The 13,585-nt window shown below is 46.3% G+C and overlaps 8 protein-coding genes across 10 annotated transcripts in view; 5 read left to right on the top strand and 3 right to left on the bottom strand.

Moving 5' to 3' along the window:
* Window positions 1–21: 21 nt before the first annotated feature.
* Window positions 22–2,182, bottom strand: LOC108051257 (inositol polyphosphate 5-phosphatase K). 2 transcript variants are annotated; one of them, XM_017133305.1, is made up of 3 exons: window positions 1,125–2,182; window positions 485–754; window positions 22–410 (listed from the first exon to the last, which is right to left on the bottom strand). In XM_017133305.1, the coding sequence occupies exons 1-3, from the start codon at window positions 1,863–1,865 to the stop codon at window positions 381–383; spliced, it is 1,041 nt and encodes a 346-aa protein (XP_016988794.1). In that variant the 5' UTR covers window positions 1,866–2,182; the 3' UTR covers window positions 22–380. The 2 variants fall into 2 exon arrangements, with proteins under 2 accessions (XP_016988794.1, XP_016988792.1); XM_017133303.1 differs by having other exon boundaries at window positions 22–754.
* A 561-nt stretch (window positions 2,183–2,743) lies between these two features.
* Window positions 2,744–4,369, top strand: LOC108051246 (nuclear inhibitor of protein phosphatase 1). The gene is made up of 4 exons (XM_017133270.1): window positions 2,744–3,105; window positions 3,161–3,375; window positions 3,432–4,011; window positions 4,075–4,369. Exons 1-4 carry the CDS (start codon window positions 2,862–2,864, stop codon window positions 4,194–4,196), a joined length of 1,161 nt encoding a protein of 386 aa, XP_016988759.1. The 5' UTR covers window positions 2,744–2,861; the 3' UTR covers window positions 4,197–4,369.
* On the bottom strand, window positions 4,318–5,903 carry LOC108051242 (probable asparagine--tRNA ligase, mitochondrial). The gene is made up of 3 exons (XM_017133266.2): window positions 5,794–5,903; window positions 5,525–5,732; window positions 4,318–5,467 (listed from the first exon to the last, which is right to left on the bottom strand). Exons 1-3 carry the CDS (start codon window positions 5,881–5,883, stop codon window positions 4,383–4,385), a joined length of 1,383 nt encoding a protein of 460 aa, XP_016988755.1. The 5' UTR covers window positions 5,884–5,903; the 3' UTR covers window positions 4,318–4,382.
* A 56-nt stretch (window positions 5,904–5,959) lies between these two features.
* Window positions 5,960–7,673, top strand: LOC108051244 (CAAX prenyl protease 1 homolog). Its single transcript, XM_017133268.2, has 2 exons — window positions 5,960–6,163; window positions 6,311–7,673. Exons 1-2 carry the CDS (start codon window positions 6,071–6,073, stop codon window positions 7,571–7,573), a joined length of 1,356 nt encoding a protein of 451 aa, XP_016988757.1. The 5' UTR covers window positions 5,960–6,070; the 3' UTR covers window positions 7,574–7,673.
* Window positions 7,674–7,767: 94 nt separating this feature from the next.
* On the top strand, window positions 7,768–9,337 carry LOC108051245 (CAAX prenyl protease 1 homolog). Its single transcript, XM_017133269.1, has 2 exons — window positions 7,768–7,949; window positions 8,006–9,337. The coding sequence occupies exons 1-2, from the start codon at window positions 7,848–7,850 to the stop codon at window positions 9,245–9,247; spliced, it is 1,344 nt and encodes a 447-aa protein (XP_016988758.1). The 5' UTR covers window positions 7,768–7,847; the 3' UTR covers window positions 9,248–9,337.
* On the top strand, window positions 9,290–11,102 carry LOC108051243 (CAAX prenyl protease 1 homolog). The gene is made up of 2 exons (XM_017133267.2): window positions 9,290–9,484; window positions 9,543–11,102. The coding sequence occupies exons 1-2, from the start codon at window positions 9,374–9,376 to the stop codon at window positions 10,806–10,808; spliced, it is 1,377 nt and encodes a 458-aa protein (XP_016988756.1). The 5' UTR covers window positions 9,290–9,373; the 3' UTR covers window positions 10,809–11,102.
* LOC108051248 lies at window positions 10,831–12,036 on the top strand. 2 transcript variants are annotated; one of them, XM_017133274.1, is made up of 3 exons: window positions 10,831–10,942; window positions 11,255–11,681; window positions 11,736–12,036. In XM_017133274.1, exons 2-3 carry the CDS (start codon window positions 11,311–11,313, stop codon window positions 11,989–11,991), a joined length of 627 nt encoding a protein of 208 aa, XP_016988763.1. In that variant the 5' UTR covers window positions 10,831–10,942; window positions 11,255–11,310; the 3' UTR covers window positions 11,992–12,036. The 2 variants fall into 2 exon arrangements, with proteins under 2 accessions (XP_016988763.1, XP_016988762.1); XM_017133273.1 differs by having other exon boundaries at window positions 10,832–10,942; window positions 11,232–11,681.
* LOC108051247 (calbindin-32) overlaps window positions 11,983–13,585 on the bottom strand; it is a 29,608-nt gene continuing 28,005 nt past the window's right edge. Inside the window, exon 12 of the mRNA XM_044456523.1 lies at window positions 11,983–13,555. Coding sequence (XP_044312458.1) covers window positions 13,409–13,555 — 147 coding nt within the window. The 3' untranslated portion in view covers window positions 11,983–13,408. The remainder of the gene's footprint in view (window positions 13,556–13,585) is intronic.

The raw sequence follows: 13,585 nt of genomic DNA on the forward strand, positions 1-13,585 counted from the left end.
GTGATTGTAAACAACAGATGATTCATATTGAGTGGTAACAGATTTCTTTATTCGATCAACAGGTTTTTGTACAAAAATACATTTCTTTAATACAATAAAAATCAACTTTAACAGAATCTCATCTTAATTGACTGAACCTACGTATATGTTTAGATACTTGAAAGCTAAGTATGTATATGTTTAAATCACTTGAGAATTGCTTGATTATTGCTTAATTAGCAGAGATTCCATCACAATGTACATGATATTATTTTCGTTTCGCGGGAAGTCTTTTAATAAATCTGTAGATTTATTATTATTATTATTATGTGACCCAAGATCTTATCTTTACGCATGCAAAAAGTTTAAAAGATTTACAATTAAATGACGTCATGGCGGCGCTACCATTGCTCTAGCTCAGCATTAAATAACTACAAAAGAAGCGAAATTAAAGTTGAGTAAACGACACAGCTACAATCACAACAAAAGCGAAGGTGAAACTAACATTTGAAGTGGTTGGAGTAGAAGCAGCTCCGTGCGTCATTTCGTGGAGTTCCTCATCGGTAATCGTCTGGTTAACGACATCCACCAAATAGTTGAACGTGGCCGATACGGGTTTGTGGTCAGAGAGCATATATTCCATGTGGGACTGATAAGACAACTGTTTGGCACTCAGGGTAATTCCCTTGTAATCGTTGTTCTGCACGCGATGCAGGATCCTATCACACCAGGCCGGTCGTCGCTTCAAGTTGTACTCATTGGTGCCCTCGTTAAACTGCAAGGAGAACGAATTAGACATTTCATCAGTTCTTGAGATAAGGAAAATTATATCGCTTTCTTAATTGAGGTCTTTCCACTCAAATAAACTTAGTAGATTTTTGTCTTTGTCTTTTTTAACTTTTAAAATGAGTTAAGACCTGAATGATAATAAGCAGTATGGATCCAAAGCTTAGGGATAGTAATTGTCAAATCTAAAAAGGGGGTCAAAGATGAATATACATCCGTTGCCGGGAGCGGAAATTAAAAATGAGTATTAGGAAGATAACACCGATTTAAATTGAGACTTATACCCTATAAGTATTTAATTTAATTAAAGATAAGCAAGTTCAAGTGGATAAACATAACGATAAAGATTTGATAAACACCTTGAAAGTGGGCGCAAAAGTGGGCTGCTGCTCCTCCAGCAGGCTGAAAGCGTTGCCCTTCGCCCTTAACATGTTCAACTGGTCCAGCTCGAGCAGCTCCGCATAACGCATGTTCTCCACATCCGTGCGCACATCCCAGGCGGTCATATCCCCGGACAGGCGGAAGTTGAGATCACCGAACCAGAAGACGACATCGTGGTCGAAGATGCTGTGGTATCTCTGAGTACTGTACTTGTGATTGTCCACTATCTGGTTGTAGTCCTCGATGCGTTCCTTCAGCTTCTCGTCGTGTGCCGCCAGATGGGAGCAGACGAAGACGACGCCAGTTCCGTAGAGGGAGAGCCGGATGCTCACGGCTCCCTTGTTGCCCCACAGACCGCCCAATCCCGTGCGCGTGGCTGCCGACTCGATACTCTGCATGTGAGGAATGTGCTTGTGCTGCGCGAACATCGTTATGAGGATGCCCTGCAGCTGCTTCGAGTCTATCTTGACAAATTGATGATCCTGCAGGGTGCTGGCGATCTTGAGCACCCACGGATCGTCCTGGAAAATCTTCAGGTTCGTCGTGCTCACCTCCTGGAAGCCGATCACATAGATATCGGGGAGCTGGTTATCCGGACAGTTGGTGGTCCCATTGAGGGACAAAAGGGAACCCAGCTCCTGGTTCCTCGGTGAGTGGGTGCCCACGTTCCAGGTCACCAGGAAGATGCACAGATCCGCAATCGCCGTTGTTGTAACCATTTTTCCGTCCGGTAATTATCTATGATTAATACTTTTGGCTATGGACGTCACAAGGTTAATATAAATAGATGAGTTCACGGCATCCAAAACAGGTTTACGGATTGGAAAGCATCAATAACAGAGTCAAAATAGTGACTTCCGCACGCCACATTCATTTATGTAACACTTTTTTTCAGCACAAAATAATTAAGCCCCGTTAATTAGATTAACTACTGCTTAATTCCTTATATTATTTTTAGAAGTATCAGCTGTCGTTATTTGTGATTTTGTGCCTTTTCCGTTGCGTTCGCACAGTGTGACCGTAGCGTGACCATTTAAATATACCACCCAGGTCGTACAATCTATTGAATCGATAACTATAAATAAACTATATAATAAATAACAGCGATGGTTCTTCAACTATGTAGCCGTTATTATTTGTTCAATTTCATAAACTTGTTATAATATTGTTAACGGTAAAATTTGCATAAAATACAAAAAATTATAATTTATTTGTGTTTTTGTTTAATCCTTAGAAACTACAACTGTACATGATGGTTCTTCACCTATTGAACCTTTTTTATTCTATGTCTTAAACTAGTTATAATTTGCTTGAATGCTTAATATTAAAAAAACTTATCTAATCTTTAGAAACTATAAGTTACATTGGTTTACATCTGCGAAAAGTACCTTAATACTAAACATATAATAGGCTTTATTTCTGTTATCTGAAAAATCTGAATTCCTAAAAGCTTAATAACTTGTATTCCTAATCTGGGAATTATTGGTATTATATATATTATAAGATATAAAAAATTAAACTTATATGAAAATAATATTATTATTGTATTAAAGGAATACCCCATTTGTTATTGGTCAGCCACACTCGAAGCCGAAACTATCGCATTGTCAATACTGATTTTGTGTACACACTGGTCGTTTGCCAAGGATTTTGCATAAAAATAAACAAATTGGTTTTTAACCGGCTTTCAACGGGGCATAACTAAAGGTAAACGCATGGCCAACAGCTACGACATCCCCAGTTGGGCCGGCAAACCGCCCACTGGCTTGCATCTGGATGTGCTGAAGGACGACAAGCTGGTACAGAAACTGATGGTCGATGAGAAGAGATGCTATTTATTCGGGCGAAACAGCCAGATGAACGACTTCTGCATAGACCATGCCTCCTGCTCGCGGGTCCACTCGGCATTCGTGTACCACAAGCACCTCAACATAGCCTACCTCGTCGATCTGGGTTCCAGTAAGTGACCATATCGGGGATCTGTATAGACTAACTGTTAAAGTATGCTCTCCAGCACATGGCACTTTCATTGGCACTCTGAGATTAGAGGCTCACAAGCCCACACAGCTGCAGATCAACAGCACGTTTCACTTTGGAGCATCCACCAGAAACTACATACTCAGGGAACGTCCCTCTGGCCACCACAACAATATCATGGAGGACCTGCCTCTCAGCGAAACCAGCGACGGAACTCTGCTGGGTCTGCCCGAGAGCCAAACCGAACTTGATGTAGGTTTAGTCTATGAAAGAAATCCTACAGCAACTAATGCCCCATTTCCCTCTAGAATCTCACGGAGTACAATACGGCCCACAACCGGCGCATCTCAATGCTGGGCATCGATGATGACACCAATATGCGGAAGCAAAATGCCTTAAAGCAGGGTCGTCGCATCCGCAATGTCACATTTAACGATGAGGAGATTGTCATCAATCCTGAAGATGTGGACCCTAATGTGGGGCGCTTCAGGAACCTTGTGCAAACCACCGTGGTGCCTGCCAAACGGGCCCGCTACGATGTCAACCATATGGGCATCCATTCGGGCAGCAGCTTGTCGAGCGCCAATGCCGCTCACGTGCACCAGATGTTCCAGCAGACTCTGGCGGACATGAAGCACCACCAGCAGCAGCACAGGGAAATGCCTGCTCCCAATCCGGTCCCCCACTCGCCCACTAACTCTCTGTATCAAGGACTGCCGGCCGAGACGCACGGAAAGGGCGATTTGGAGCCGATCTCGCCGCTAAGCATAGGTTCCAAGTTAGGACTGCTGCTGCCGAATCCCGCGCCCGAGGTGATGCCTGTCTTTGATGAGGCGGTGGAGCCGACCTCAACTTTGGCCCAAAAGTTGGCCGTCGCTAATGCAAATGGTAATGGTTCTTGCGCCCAATTCTTTATTCGTTCTCCTCTCAATAATCATTTTTTCATATCAGTGCGTCGCTATGGGGAGGATCCGCATGACTCCAGTGGCGAGGCCGACGCTCTATGTCCGCAGAAGAAGAAATACGCCAAGGAAGCCTGGCCAGGCCGAAAACCCATGTTGGGGCAGCTGTAAACTCATTTTAGCCATTTGGTGAGATTAAGGACCACCATTTATTATGTTCGTAGAAAAGTAACAAATTTTATATAGATCCCACTTAAAGATTTCCTAAAGTTAATGATTTAAATCAGACTCTAAAGTAATATACATTTATTACACTTTCAACAATAAAAATTCTTAATATTTTACACGTTTAACCAATCACATCTTGCAGCTATGTGGATACCTGGGGAAAGGTATCACATCTCGGATGTTCTTGACACCCGTGACCAGCTGCAAATATCGCTCAAAACCCATGCCAAATCCTCCAGTGGCAATCCCCCCGTACTTTCGCAATTCAACATACCAGGATAGATCCTTAGGCAGCTGCGGATGGGAGTTTAATATGACTGGATCACTTTCGCGCAGGCTACCGCCACATAATTCTCCAACAGCTGGCATTAGTAGGTCCAATGCATAGACACGATTGGGGTTCGTGCGCGAGACTTTCATGTAGAAAGGTTTTTGCTGAGCGGGCCAATCCACCACGAAGACAGGAGCAGCACAGTGGGCGACTAGAAAGAATTCCTGGTCCTTGGAGAAACCCTCATTCAGACTTATGGGAGTTTTCAAGCTATCCTTATTTTCCTGCAGCACTTGCACGGCTTCATCGTAGGTCATTATCTTCCAGGGAACTTGCAACCAGGGCAGATCTGATCTGGAATTCGAGTTCTCCTGGCAGAAATGAAGATCCTCGGAACTTGTTTCCAACAAGCGATTTGTAATGGACTTAAGCATCTGCTCGATAAACGACGCCAACTTCTCCAGCTCCTCCAAATGGGCCAATTCCGCTTCAAACATGTAGAACTCGGCTAAATGCAATGGCGACTTGGAGTTTTCCGCGCGAAAGGCTGGAGAGAGGGTATACGTGTTGCCCAGACCATAAGTCATGGCCTCCAGGTGCAGCTGCCCGGAGACGCTGAGAAAGACCTTGCCGTCGAAGTAGCTCTGCTCCTCGGGAACACTCGGCCTGGCCATCTGTTTTAGCAGAGATGCAGAGTCCGGTTGAACCCGAAAGACTTCTCCTGCTCCCTCGCAATCATTGGTGGTTATCAGGGGAGTGTTGATCTGCACGAAGTCCAGCTCATCCATGTAGTCATGAATGGCCTTTTGGGCCTTGTGTCTGACCCTCATCTGGGCGGCTATGAAGTCAACGCGGGAACGCAGATGCAGATGCTCACGCACATATTCGGGTGAATGTTTCTGTTTGGGGCTGAAGGGATAGCCCTCCTGCAGGTGACCTTCCGCTGGAGGATAGAGGAGCTTTAAAGGACACCGTTATCTTTAGATTGTGAAAAAGTTACCCAACATTTTCACGGAACTTGCATGCAACTCAAAACTGCCATTTGGAGCCACCTGGATTTGACCCACCGCCGAGATAACGCTGCCTGGAGATAAATGCTGGTTTTCCGGAGTCCGGGGAACCACCACCTGGAACTTACTGCTCGTAGATCCATCATTCACGTCCAGAAATGTGTTATTTTTCAGCCTGCGAACATTTTTAATCCAGCCCTTTTATTAAATATTAATAATAATTTTAATAAGGGATTTGTCAACGATAAATTATGTTTACCTGGATGCTCAAAGAGTCGCCTGGCTTGTGGGATTTGGAAATATGGGCTAGTCGTCCTGTTTTGCTGTAAAATCGCTTTAAAAATAACATTCTTATTTGATTCTGATTCTTTCGTAGCCGGCACAGTCATTTCCATCAAAGAATCGATAACAAAATCGATTTCGTTTTGACATATTTAAACGGCTGAGCGACGGTCACACCACACCACACCGACAATTCGTCACTGGCGCTTGTAAAATTCCAGTTTTATTAGTTTTTAATGAAATAGCATTTAAAAATGTCTTCATTGGACGCAGAAACCGTGCTGCTTAGCATTCTGTTTCTGGTTATCATCGAAAATGCCCTGGAGATCTACATATCGCTGCGGCAGGTGAGTTTTTCCGTATGCCGGCTGGTGCGAGCGAGACAGCGACATTTGGCGAGGAATTTTATCAATGCGAATGATAAATTTAGAGTCGCAAATGTTAATTGGCAATCTGCGATGCCTACTAAATAACCTCCCTCTCTCCGCCGCCAGGTGAAAGTGTATCGAACTGCACTAAAAGTGCCCGCCGAGCTGACATCACACATGGGCGAGGAAACGTTTCACAAGGCGAGGAAATACGGTCTGGACCAGGAAAACTTCGGCATCTTTAAGGCGGTGGTCATGGACGTGGGATTGCTCTGCCTGGAGCTGTATGTCGGACTAATCGCAGTGCTATGGCAGTTGTCTGAGCAAGTGGTGGAGCGCCTTCAGTGGGACTCGAAGAACGAGATCATCGTCAGCTGCGTCTTCGTTCTGATCTCTAATGTGCTAAGCACGTTCAAGGGACTGCCCTTCAAGATCTATAAGATATTCGTGCTGGAGGAGACGCACGGCTTCAACAAGCAGACGGCACGGTTTTTCGCCTGGGATCAGCTCAAGGGCTTCCTGGTCACCCAGGTCCTCATGATTCCCATCACGGCGGCCATTATCTTCATTGTCCAGCGCGGCGGCGACAACTTCTTCATCTGGCTATGGATCTTCACAGGCGTTATCTCGCTGGTCCTACTCACATTGTATCCGATTTTCATTGCCCCCCTGTTCGACAAGTACACTCCGCTGGAGAAGGGCGCTTTAAGGCAGTCCATCGAGGATCTGGCCGCCTCGCTCAAGTTCCCGCTTACCAAGCTGTTTGTAGTGGAGGGTTCTAAGCGATCCTCACACAGCAACGCCTACTTCTATGGTCTCTGGAACTCGAAGAGAATTGTACTCTTCGACACGTTGCTGCTTAACAAGGGTAAATCAAACGACTCCGACCTCTCCGAGGACGAAAAAGGAAAAGGATGCACCGACGAAGAGGTGCTGGCCGTTTTGGGCCACGAGCTAGGTCACTGGAAATTGGGCCACGTCACCAAGAACATCATTATCATGCAGGTCCATCTCTTCTTGATGTTCCTCGTCTTTGGCAATGTCTTCAAGTACCCACCATTCTACGTGGCCATGGGATTCCAGCCCGGCACTCGGCCCATTCTTGTGGGCTTGCTGATTGTTTTCACCTACGTACTGGCTCCGTACAACGCCCTCATGAATTTCGCGATGACGATTCTGTCGCGACGATTCGAGTACCAGGCTGATGAGTTCGCTTTCAAGCTGGGATTCGCTGAGCAGTTGGGTCAGGCGCTCATCAAACTGAATGTGGACAACCTCGGCTTTCCAGTTTACGATTGGTTGTACTCCACCTGGAACCACTCGCATCCCACCCTGCTCCAGAGGCTGAACCGTCTCAAGGAGCTCAAGGAAGACAAGAAGCTGAACTAAGACCGCTCACATCACACAAGACCAAAGTTTATACTGTTCCCTTTGTTTTAACGTACACAAAATAAAGTAAGGGGCTAACCCCAAAGAAAAAATAACAGAATTTGCAGTAAGGGAACGTTTCCTTTATCAGTCTAGGATTATAATAATACAAAACATGTAAACTGGTAGTTTAAAATCCATCAATCAGAACCCTGCCGAAAATGATTTTCTAACGGAGCTTCAAAATTTCAAAAAATATGCCCAAAATGTCTAGTTATTGTCAGAGAACCCCAAAATGTCTTCGTACTTCTGGGATGATCCAATAACAATACTCTACCTTATCATCGCCTTTTTAGTGCTGGACAATTTATGGGCCATTTATTTGCTGCTGCGGGACGTAAGTGATGCAGAGAACTTGAAATTATTCCTTTTTTATAATCAATTCTTTTCCAGATACACGTGGCCTACAACGTGCACACGGTTCCGACTGTGATCAGTCCCTATTTGCCGCAGGACCTCTACGACAAGATGCGGGTCTACAAGATCCACAAGGGCTGGTTCACTATTGTCAACACCCTGCTTACGGTGGTCATAATGGGTGTCCTGGAGCTATACTTCGGCTTCTACGCCTGGCTGTATGGAGTGGCCGGCCAGTGCGCCATGGCCAAGTGGATGGAGCACGAGGCTTGTGTCTCCGTGATCTTCGTGCTCCTGTTGAGCGTGTACTTTTGGCTAAAGACCGTTCCGGCCATGATCTACGAAAAGTTGTGTATCACAAGTTTGCAGCCCAAGGCAAAACAATCATGGCTTGCTCGCGTCTGCCACTTTGCCGTTGACCTGATTTTGGGAACTGCGGTTACCATCGTGGTGGTGCTCGCCTTGGTGTACATGTTTTTGGCCATGGGAGCATACGCTCCGCTGGGTCTGTACGGGCAAACGGTGATCCTGACCTTCACCATCGTCCTGCTGATTCCATTTCTGATCGATCCCTTCGTGGGCAAGCGTGTGCCGCTGGAGAACTCGAGCCTGCGCACCCAACTGGAGCAGCTCACGCGGACGGTGGGCTTCCCCATGCGGCAGGTGTACATCATCCGAGTGCACGACCCGAATACGGGGAGCAATGCCTTTTTCTACGGCTGCTGCTGCCTGAAGAGGATTGTGATATTCGACACCCTGCTGCTGAATAGGGGCAAGCAAGATCTCGCCCAGGTGTCGCCGGAGGAGATGGGCAAGGGACTGACGGATGCTCAGGTGACTGCTGTAGTGGCCCACGAACTGGGCCACTGGAGGAATGGGCATTTCTATAAAGCGATCCTGGCGTTCCAAGTTCATCTTATACTGACCATCCTATTGTTTGCGGCCTTGTTCACCCATGGACCCATCTACCAGGCGGTGGGATTTGCTCCCGGCCTGCAGCCCATCGTCGTTGGGTGCTTCATCATCTTCGGCTTCGTGATGACTCCTTACATGACGCTGGCCAACTTCTGCATGCTGTCCATCACGCGCTGCTTCGAGTACCAGGCAGACAGGTTCGCCTACCGCCTCGGATACTCCAGAGATCTCGGCCAGGCGCTGCTCAAGCTGTATGCGGATAACCTGGCCTTCCCCGTCTCGGATTCGTGCTACTCCAGCTGGAACCACACGCACCCCACCATGCTGGATCGTTTGGATCATCTGGATGAGCTGCGACGTTAGGCGTTATATTTATTTCGGTTATATTTGCTCAAACACAGTAGGTTCTGATTGAGTTATCCTGCCTGGCTATTATAGATATATATTTAACAACTGTTGTTGCTTGTTGGGGGAACATGATAAGTTTTGATGGCATTCTACGATACTTGGCCAAAGTGGGATCCTGTTATAATACTGGTGGTGTTATGCCTGATCGTGTTAGTTGACAGGATCTGGGAGATGATTCTCACCAAGAGACAGGTAAGTGGGTTTGGATGTTCCCTGCTCACCGATCACTAATCCGGATCTCCGTTCGCAGCAATTGGTGTGCCTGAACTCGATTATGGTGCCGGACGAGCTGCGAGGGATCATTCCGCCGGAAGTCTACTTTCGGGCTCGCATCTACGAGCTGCACAAAACGGAACTGCAGATCTGGAAGTACCTGATCGACCTGATTCTCTCGCTGTGTGAGCTGGCCCTGGGCTTCTACCCCTTCCTCTGGGGCCTGGCCACCAAGACCCTGCAACCGGTTACCTCCGCGGAGATCTGGATCAGCCTGATCTTCGTCTTCTACCTGACCATCTACATATGCCTGCGGTTCCTGCCCGTGCTGATCTACGACAAGTGTCTGCTGGAGCTGCGCTACGGGCTGTCGGGCAAGTTCCCGTGGTACCTCTACTGCTGCATTGGCGCCCTGGCCATCCTCCTCAGCCAGCTCGTCCTGCTCCCGCTGGCCGCGGCCATTGTGTTCAGCGTGACGCTCCTCGGGTACTACTTCTTCCTGTGGTTCTGGCTCTTCTGGGCCGTGTTCACCCTGCTGCTGGTCTTCTTCCTGCCCTACTGCTGCATCCCGTGCATCGGGCGGCAGGTTGTCCTTCCGGAGGGCACTGCGCTGCACGCGGAGGTGAAGCGGGTCTGCGACGTGGTGGGATTTCCCATGAAGCGCGTGTTCATCATCAAGACCCGGACGATGCAGTACAGCAATGCCTACTTCTACGGAAGTTGCTGCCTCAAGCGGATTGTGATCTTCGACACCTTGCTGCTGAACAAGGGAATGGACGCCAATGACCTCCACCCCTACGAGGTGGGGCGAGGACTGACCAACACCCAGGTGGCGGGCGTGGTGTGCCACGAGTTGGGCCACTGGAAGCACGGACACTTCTACAAGGCCACGATCATCATGAAGCTGCACTTCTTCCTCACCATGGGACTCTTCGGCCTGCTCTTCCACTGCCCGCAGCTGTACATGGCGGTGGGATTCGAATCCGGCCTCTGTCCCATCATCGTGGGATTCATCATCGTCCTCAGGTTCGCCCTCACTCCGTATCTCACGCTGGCAAATGTCCTGATGCTGTGGAATCTACGTCGCTTCGAGTATGCCGCCGATAGCTTTGCCCATCGCATGGGATACTCCATCCAACTGAGATTGGCCCTCGTCAAGATCTATGCCGATCACATGAGCTTCCCGGTCTACGACAACTGCTACGCCCGCTGGCACCACACGCACCCCACGATTCTCCAGCGGTTGGCCTACCAGCAGAAACTGGATGCGAAGGCCATGAGATCTGGACCCTATCAGACCTAGTAGTCCCAGACAGTTACTTCATTTTTTCGTATGTTTTTCGAGATACCCTGTTAAATTGCCCGTATGACTCGAACACAAATTGCCACGCCCCGCTGTGGGTCCATTACCAAATTGGTGGTCAGCATCGGCAGCGGGTGAGTTAATAACAATAGCAATAATAGAAAAGGAAGTGGAACAACGTGGAGGATCGATCACGGGAAATCCTTAAGCTCTGATGTGACCCTCCGCTTTTCTTCTCTTCTGTACTCCCCATCTATAGTAACGTCTTGATAAGAATAAAATTGTTAAAGTCAATCTTTGGGTTTATATCTATACCTATATGTATGATCGTTGTAGAGTATGCCTTCTTTTGCTTTGCCTCTCAGAACTACCATATACATCTACCCTTTTAATATTTAAGAAATAATCGATTCGATACCTTAGCGAAACCTTTATTACTTATGCAGATGCCACAACCCGATCCTTCTACGCAAACCCCTCTTGGTTGATCTTCCAAAATGGTATGGTGGATTTAGGCCCAATAACAAAACCCAAGACAGATGACTATCCCAAGAAGGTCTCTGCCTTCCTGGAGCGACATTTCGGCAGGAACCCCCAAGTCAGCACTTTGAAAGCAACTCAACAGCGTCTTGCGTCCCTGCAATTGAATGCTTTGGTTGCCCAAAGTGAAGTGAATTTCCAGGACAGAGAGGCTCCTATTTGGCACACCTGGCTGGTGGAGAAGATACAGTTTCCGCCAACTCAGTGTGCGGTCATCAGAGAATGGAAAGATCCCTTCACGGAAACTCTGGCGAGTTGCTATTGCTCCTGGCACTTGGAAAACTGCATGGCCTGGCAGATGATTATAGGCAATAAAAGAGCGGAGGCCAAGTGGTAAGTAGTCCTGTATGATTGTTTCACTGATTTTCCCTTAACACTTCACCTTAGCTTCTGTCTGCGAATCAAGAAAATCATGGATATTGCCAACAATCTCGTTAACCCGGAACTGGAGCAGAACGCACCAGCGGAGGATGGTTCTCCTTTGGTTTCTGTGTCATCCGAGAAGGTGTTGGATGCCACTGATCTGCTCAAGCAACTGAACAAACTCCTCGAGCTCCAGGAAAAACGCAACCGACAATACAAACGCCTGTTAAAAGTGTTAAAAGACCGCGATTTGGGTGCTGACCCCTTGATGTCTGCATAGATTTGATTTATTTTATTAAAACATTTCTGTCGAATTTTCATAGTATTTAGACATATATCCATTTAGTTCGATATTTGGTATCTTGTTGTATATAGAGAAAGTCCGTTTCAAAGCTTTACATGCATGTGGTTTTGAACAATATCTTAGGATTAGCATAAGTATCATAAAGAGTTGTATCGTTATTAGTTTATTTAATTGTTAAGTTGGCATTTTGTTGCATGTACGGGTGTGTACAATCGGTTTTACTCAGGGTTTCATTTTCAAAGCTGACAGAACGGGCTTTCAGATTTCTTGCAAAGACGAATTTCCTTTACTTTATATTTAAATTTTAAAAATGAATCCTTGGGTAAACTCCGTTTCAAGATTGTACCAATTTGTCTTGGTTTTAAAGCTTAAGTTATTAATTGTTAGTTTGAAATAATAGAATGGAAACAGCTTGGGAAAGGAATAAGGCCTGAAACAAGTCATAATTATAGCTATAGCACCTTGAAAAAACGTTAGTTCATAGCGTTGTAGGTTAACTTTAAGTTTAGTTTTCGATTTGCCTAAGCAGAGGAATTGAGTGGAAATGCTGGCAGATGGCCCGCAGCCTCCTCTTGAGCAGACCCTCGGGTGGAAAATGCAAGGACGAGTGTCTAACGCTAACTAGATCCATTTCCACCCTTCAGCTCGACAGTGCCACATTTGCATTCACCTGCACTGGGTGTGTCCACCCTCGGGCTGTTGCAAGTGGCTCTTGATTGATTGATTGATGTTTGCGGGAGATATAGATAGTTCGAGTACATATGGTGGGTTGCACCCACCGAGAACTACTGGCAAAGAATACTGAGTTAAAGGATACTGTCACGATTATTAACAACAATTATCTACAGATTGTAGCCACACATAGGTTTATACTTATGTAATCTCAAATAAATCTTCATCCTTACATATAACTACTTTATTTCAAGTTTAATTGGTAATTAAATAAAATACTTTATGCAAATACACATAGAAAATATAAATACATATATAATATAATATAAAATCGATGTACTGATCTTGATGTTATCATTTCTTAGTTGTTTACTTTAAGTGGCTCGATTCAGTGTTGCAAATTGTTTGATTGGATAAATTTCCGTTTTGGTTTGACTTGGGGAAATATACTCTCAACATCTTAACGTACGATAAACATTTATTTAAGATTGAAACATTAATATTAGATTTATGTTACCAATAGCTTTGTCTCGGTTCGGATCTCTGTTCGCCCAGGACCCATCCCCGATACCAAAATCTTTTCTTTGCTGCCCCTTTTATGCAGCTCTAAAGTAAACATTGCCTCGAAGCCCTCATTCCCGGCCTCACTTGTGGATTTCCCTCGTTCGGGTGACAAAAATAGAGTTGGCTAAAATCTCTTTTGGTATGTTCTCGAGCCCGCTTACTCCTCGTCGTCGGGCGATATTTTGGCCAGTGTCAGCAGGATCATGGTCAGTTCCTTGCGGGAGATCTTTCCATGCTTGTCGGTGCCGACTCCCCGCATGATGGTCTCCTCGAAGGCAGCCAGGTCCTGGGCATCGTAGTCGTCCTGGAGACAACAAAGATTAAAACTCCCTTC

Source organism: Drosophila rhopaloa, unplaced genomic scaffold (assembly GCF_018152115.1).
Source record: "Drosophila rhopaloa isolate 14029-0021.01 unplaced genomic scaffold, ASM1815211v1 contig_115, whole genome shotgun sequence".
NCBI lineage: Eukaryota > Metazoa > Arthropoda > Insecta > Diptera > Drosophilidae > Drosophila > Drosophila rhopaloa.